Source organism: Ochotona curzoniae, unplaced genomic scaffold, assembly GCF_017591425.1.
Source record: "Ochotona curzoniae isolate NIBS_2020 unplaced genomic scaffold, NIBS_Ocur_1.0 scaffold_3208, whole genome shotgun sequence".
Taxonomy (NCBI): domain Eukaryota; kingdom Metazoa; phylum Chordata; class Mammalia; order Lagomorpha; family Ochotonidae; genus Ochotona; species Ochotona curzoniae.
The window spans coordinates 2,485,179-2,491,650 of record NW_024467106.1 but is presented as its reverse complement, the minus strand read 5'-3'; the positions used below and the strand labels follow the sequence as shown (position 1 = coordinate 2,491,650).

The 6,472-nt window shown below is 63.6% G+C and overlaps 1 protein-coding gene across 2 annotated transcripts; it reads left to right on the top strand.

Moving 5' to 3' along the window:
- The first annotated feature begins 362 nt into the window (after positions 1-362).
- On the top strand, positions 363-6,472 carry BARHL1 (BarH like homeobox 1). Of its 2 annotated transcripts, none has more exons than XM_040963760.1 (3): positions 363-1,445; positions 4,636-4,858; positions 6,010-6,472. In XM_040963760.1, exons 1-3 carry the CDS (start codon positions 980-982, stop codon positions 6,302-6,304), a joined length of 984 nt encoding a protein of 327 aa, XP_040819694.1. In that variant the 5' UTR covers positions 363-979; the 3' UTR covers positions 6,305-6,472. The 2 variants fall into 2 exon arrangements, with proteins under 2 accessions (XP_040819694.1, XP_040819695.1); XM_040963761.1 differs by lacking the exon at positions 363-1,445 and adding an exon at positions 3,670-3,699 and having other exon boundaries at positions 4,629-4,858; positions 6,010-6,304.

Below are 6,472 nucleotides of genomic sequence, written 5' to 3'. Positions count from 1 at the left end.
GGCCCGCATCGCCCACCTGCGGGAAGCCGAGCTGCGTGGAAGCCGCCGGCCAACAGGGGGGTCTACGCCGGCATTAATTCAGTGTCTGTTTCAATCACACGGAAGGGGACTCGGCCGGCGGCTGGCGGAGTCGTGACATCACCCCCAAAATCGGACAGAGCCAATCAGCGACACCACTCCGGGGACACGTGGGCGAGCCCCCTTTAAAACACACGCACACACACGCACACACACACACACACACACACACACACCAGGAAAAAAAAAAGACAACAACAAAAAAAAATCCACCCAGCCCCAAAGTAAAAGTGACACAAGTTCATTTTTTTTTAGAGGCGGGGGCGGCGAAGGTGCGCGGCGAGCGCTGTCCGCGGTGCTGACGGCCCCGGCGCGGCGCACGAAGCCCGGCAGGTGCGGCCGGCATGCGCCGCTGGCCGCCGCCGCTCTCCGCGGTGCTGACGCCGGCAGGTGCGCTCCGCTCCGCCGGCCCCGAACCGGCTGGGGCTCGCGGCTCTCCCTGGCGCTGACCCCGACACCCTCGGCCACTGCTTGGCCTGGAAAAAAACGGTGCGATTTAGATTTTTGCCCCTCCAAAAAATAGCCATTCTTTATTTAGATTCCAGCATTCTCGCGTTTCCTCTGTGCCAAAGGGGCCCTCGGGCGTCCTTCTCCCCCTTCGCTCTCCCTAACTTGACGCACCCGCCCTCCCCTTCCTCCCTGACACTCCCACCACCCCCCCTCGACTCGGCGGCTCGGCGCGGTGCTGCAGAAGATGCGCTGAGCCCTTCTGGATCTAATGCGCAGAGGAGGCTGGCCCAGCGCTCCCGGGCTCCCCCAAGGCTGAACTTAGTCCAAGGTGCCCGCAGGCTCCCTGCCCGCCTTCCCCATGCCAGCCCGCAGCTAGGGGCAGGGGCAGCGGCGGCGGCTGGGGCCGGGGGTGGGTGGGGAGCTGCGGGGACGGTCGGGTCGCATCTTGGCTATGGAAGGCTCCAATGGCTTTGGGATCGACTCCATCCTCTCCCACCGTGCGGGCAGCCCCGCCCTTCCCAAGGGGGACCCCTTGCTCGGGGACTGCGGGTCGCCCCTGGAGCTGAGTCCGCGCTCTGAGAGCAGCAGCGACTGTTCCTCGCCAGCCTCGCCTGGACGGGACTGTTTGGAGACCGGCGCCCCACGGCCTGGCGCAGCCCCGGGCCCCGGTTTGGACTCCCACCTGCAGCAGGGGCAGCTCTCGGCGCCGGCCCAGTCGCGCACCGTCACCTCCTCCTTTCTGATCCGGGACATTCTTGCCGATTGCAAACCACTCGCGGCCTGCGCACCCTACTCCAGCAGCGGACAGCCGGCAGCCCCCGAGCCTGGCGGACGCCTTGCAGCCAAGGCCGGGGAGGACTTCAGAGACAAGCTGGACAAGGGTGGCAGCAATGCGTCGTCCGACTCTGAATATAAAGGTAAGAGAAGTGGAGGCGGCAACTTGGCGGGAATGTGATCTTTGCAAAACTGGTGTTTTAAAAACTTGAGTGCGCGCGCACACGGGAACCTGCCTGTGCACCCACCTCCAGGCTCCCTCCAGGCCCAGGCTGAACAGCCGGTTTCATGGGAACCACGCAGCCAGTTCCGTGGCTGTATCCAGTGGACGGTGTGGGGGCTGGGAAGGGTCCGGCGTGCTTGAGGAGACTCCCCAAATGCACTAAGCAAACTTTCTAAACTCCAGCTGGTACTAACCCCATGCAGCAGTGGACCAGTGGCTCTCTGGGAAAAGACTTTGTGCAGGCAGTGCTGGGGACCGACCGTCACCGGGCCGCAGCGGAAGCCTGTAAAGTGCTTTGGGAACCTTCACGATCCTTGCCCCCTCTGAGCCTGGCTTGCCAGGCTGGGAAGAGCAGATGGCGTGCAGTGGAACCAGCAAAAAGAAAGACAGGCTTGGAAGTAGAGACAGCACCCACGGCGGACTTGCTGCCTGCCTACTTCCCGTTTATGTAGTGGACTATCCAATCTTCATTCTGACTTGGCCAAAGAGCTAAGATCAGAAACAAGAGGAAAAAGAGAAGGAAAGGAAGGGACAGGGAAGAGAGAGCAAAGGGTGGAGGAAAGAAAAGAAAAACACACAGAACATCTCCTGGTCACTATCTCAACATTAGCTGTTCGTCAGGGTCGGACCCCCCAGGAGAGGAATTCGCGGGGTGACGGCCACGGGGGGGGGGTGAAGAGCCCTGTGCCCCTCATTTGATAGAAAAGGGAAGCTGGCAGGCTTTTCCCTGCTGCCCTGGTGGTGTAAATAATTTCTGGGACCTCCTTTTCATAAGACAAAATGTCCCTCCAAAAGCAGCTTCTTTATTGTCTGGGGGCCCTGCACCTGCTAACCCCTTCACACAGAAACTTGCAGGAAGGCTCCTGCACGCCCTCCTCCCAGCCAAGAACTCGCTAGCTGCTCGCTCTGCCCTGTGAGGCCGCCCGCTCGCAGCCCGTTCCTCTCAGCTTCCCGTGCAACCTGCCGAGGCTCCTTCAGCCTGGCTGGGCCCTGCCACGCTTGAAAAACACCCAGATTATGAGGTCCCCCCCACACACACCCAGGAAGAGATTGAGAGGGACGTAGGTCCAGCAAACCTTGCTCCCCCTCCGCGGCCTCATCCAAGAGGCCAAATTTGTTCTAGAGACAGGCAGGTGTGTCGGGGTGGGGAGGTGGGGGTGGTAGGGTTTCCTTATTTCCAATTTGCAACCATGACAAGACCACTCAGCTCTGGTTAGAGCCACGGCAGGGGCCGGCTTCTCCAGCCTTGGTGCTAACGGCTGGTAAAGGCTGTGAGGGCGGACGGGCGGGTGCACAAGAAAACGCCTCTACAGCTTTTCCTCCAGGTTTGATATCGGAGGGTGCTGTAAGGGTATTGGAATACCCAAGTTCTTCAGTCCGGGGTGACAGTCTGATGAGAGAGAAGGGTCTGGCAGCTGGAAACCTCCTCCCCTCCCCGCGTCCCATCACTGTCCTTGGTGTTCTAGAGTGATTCTGAAATGTGGAGGTAACTCCTCCAGAGCCCCCTGGGGGGGTGGACAGGAAGCCTGGCCGGTGGCAAGGGGAGGGGCCCTGCCTTCCACGCTGAGTCACTTCTTCTAAGGAGGGCGAAGGGGGAAATTGCAAGAAGCTGCGGGGAAGGAAGGCTGTGGGAGGCCAGGGCCTGCAGGAACCAGAGCAGCCCGTGGGCTGGAGCTTTGGGCCAGCAGGGCTCCAGACCAGAGCCTCTGATGAAGCTGAGGCCCGACTGTCCCAAACGCGGAAGCATCCAGGGCGTGGGAGAGAAAGCCGGGCAGCCCCAACCGCCCACACACCCGGGCCTCGGCTCCTGCAAGCCAGGGGTTTTAAGTTTGGGTCCCTCTTTCGTCAGATCCATTTAGACACTTCACCCTTGCCCCGCCCCATCCCTTCTTGACTGTGGCTTGGCCCCGGTGAGGGGGAGCAGGACCCCGGCGGCTGGACGACGGAGGACGCAGGTTTCTTCCCCTCCTGCAGCTCTCGGCTCCCAGCTCCAGGCTGGGGCCCGCTGCCCTCTCCGCAACAAAGCTGCCTTTCCGGTTGAAAAGTCTTGCTCCCCAGTGGTTCAATTAACCGGATTATTGTTTCCTACAGAGAGAAATCTACCCACATTCAGCTGCACCCTGTCACAGCAAATGCCAGGCACGATGAAACTCACCGTTAAAGAGAATAAAGAGAGATCAGGGCGGTGAGGGCGCAGAAGCCTGCAGCCCACACTGTGTGTTTTGGAGAGATGGGGATCCCCTCCAGTCACAGATTCGCTTCGTGAGAAGGAGGGAGAGCAGTGCGTTTGTTCCACGGAGAGACCGAGGGTGCAGTTCTTGTGTAGTCGGCACCAACGAAATTGTCTGGACAAAAATAAATCTGCATTGGCCCTGGCCATCCTTGGCCCCGGGGGGTAGGGACCCGGCTGTGGGCTGTAGCCACACAGTGCCAGGGTGGGCAAAGTGACCACAAGGAAACCCAGCCAGCAGGCAGCGGGAGTGCCTAACGCAAGGCGCTTCGAGCCCGCTTGCCTTCTCCAAGGGCCCAGCGCCCGGTTCTGGGCCAGCGATCGCCCACTAGACAGTTCGAAGGCAGCACTACCGCGGCAGGTCCGTGTCTAGAGCGGGGGGCCCGAGGGAGGTGGGCGCAGGACTCCCCTCTGCAGGACTGCTGCGCGGGAGCCGGTTTTTATCTCTCCACGCGGGTTTTTCCAACCTGACACAGGTGCTCAGCGCATCCCTGTCCTCGGGGATACGGGTGGGTTGTGTGTGGTGGGGCGGGGTGACGCGGGAGCTCCCTCCCATCTCCCCACGCGGCGGGTCCGGTCCGGTTTCATCGCGGTGGCGGCTCGGACCATCCCATCCCGGCGCGCGGCGGGGGAGCGGAAAGCGGGTTGCGTTTTCTCCGGGCTCTTTCTCCCGGGAACTCTCCGAGGCGCAAGGCCTGGGGAGCTTCCTCCACCGCTCTCGGTTCGCGCCCTGCTCTTGGGGGAGCTGGGAAGCCGTCCGCTCACAGCGCTCGCTGCGCTTGGAGCGGCGGGGCCAGCGCGCCGCGTTTAGCCGATCGCCAGCACCGGGGCGGGATGGAGCGGGCGGCAGCCGGGCCCTGACGCGCCGCTGTCTCCCCAGTGAAGGAGGAGGGCGACCGCGAGATCTCCAGCTCCCGGGACAGTCCCCCCGTGCGCCTGAAGAAGCCCCGCAAGGCGCGCACGGCCTTCACCGACCATCAGCTGGCACAGCTGGAGCGCAGCTTCGAGCGGCAGAAGTACCTGAGCGTGCAGGACCGCATGGAGCTCGCCGCCTCGCTCAACCTCACCGACACCCAGGTCAAGACCTGGTACCAGAACCGCAGGTAAGGCGGGGCTCGTGCGCGCCCGTCAAGGCCCACAAGAAAGGTCCCCGAGACTCCTTCCATTCTGTGAAAGTAAGCAAACTGGGCCGAGCGCATTCTCACTGTGACGGCCCAAGGAGGAGTGTGGACTCAGGATGCAGTGCCCAGTCATCCGGGGCAGGTGAACTCCCGCCTGCCCCAGCTGGCCTCCCGAGCTCTCCCTGTGGAAGCCTCAGCTGTGGCGGGGTGTGGGTCTCCAGTGTTGCTGGAGCCAGCAGCCATGGCCCTCAGGTGCCGGTGGTCGTGGTCCCATCCCAGTGGCCCCGTGGGTCTGCGAGCTTCCGCTGAGTTCCTCGGCCCTGAAACTAGAGGAGGGCACCCGCCCGATTTTGGCATGCCAGGGACAGGGTGACCCGGAAAGCAGAGCTTCCTGGGGCCTGACTCCTTGTGTCCCAGCGGAAGGCAGACGAGGCACAGGTGCAGCAGCCACACGAGTGAAGCCCACACAGGACCACCCTCACGCAGGCCGATGGCTGCAGCTCAGCTGAAGCTGGACTGGGCGGTTCTGTTAAAGGAGCTGGAAACACTGGCAAGCCCCATGAATAATAAATACTGATTACTGCCCGGGGCATCAATAATTAAGGTCTGTTACAGTAATTACACAATTATGATGATGATGAATCGTTCCGGAGAAGCAGGGGGCTGGGGGTGACTGGGACCCAGGCTGGCCAGCGTCAGCTTCACCAGCAGGTGAGCCCGACGGTCTGGGTCGGCCTTCTCTGGCCTTGGCCATGGGAGTCTAGGGGCTGGGAGTGGGGACGGGTGCAGCGCAGTGGCCTCAGCTCACGTCTGGAGCCTTGGCCCCGGGTGGGGGTGGTGGATCGCGCCTCGCCCGCCACCGTCCAGGGAGGTCTTGCTTCCGGAGGAGTCCCAGTGGGACCGAGGTGCTGAGGGCCCGCCGCGGCGGGATCCAGGACCGGGCTTCCTCTAGATCCCGGGCTCACTGCTGCTTGAGGTGATGGCAAAAGGGTGGCTTATCAGTTTGTTTTTCTGCAGAATGGGGTCAGGAGCCACGGCAGGCCGGGCGTGGGCCGTGGGAGCGCCGTCCCCGGCGCGGGCTCCTGCGGGTCCCCGGCCCTCACCTCGCCGTGCGCGTCTCTTTTGGTCCCCAGGACTAAGTGGAAGCGACAGACAGCCGTCGGCCTGGAGCTGCTGGCGGAGGCGGGCAATTACTCGGCGCTCCAGCGGATGTTCCCGTCGCCTTATTTCTACCCGCAGAGTCTGGTTTCCAACCTGGACCCGGGCGCGGCGCTCTACCTGTACCGGGGCCCCAGCGCCCCGCCGCCCGCGCTCCAGAGGCCCCTCGTGCCCCGCATCCTCATCCACGGACTCCAGGGCGCCAGCGAGCCGCCCCCGCCGCTGCCCCCGCTGGCCGGCGTCCTCCCGCGCGCCGCGCAGCCCCGGTGAGGCGCCCGCCCGCCCCGCGCCCAGGTCAACGTCCCTTGGGCTGGGGGCCGCCGGCCTTCCCGGGCGCCTCCCATCTCTGCGTCCCCTCGAGGGTCTCGGGCCAGTCCGCCCAAGCCGGGCCCCCGGCTGCGTCCCCTTAGCCCTCCTGGCGCGGCCCGCGGTCTCTGT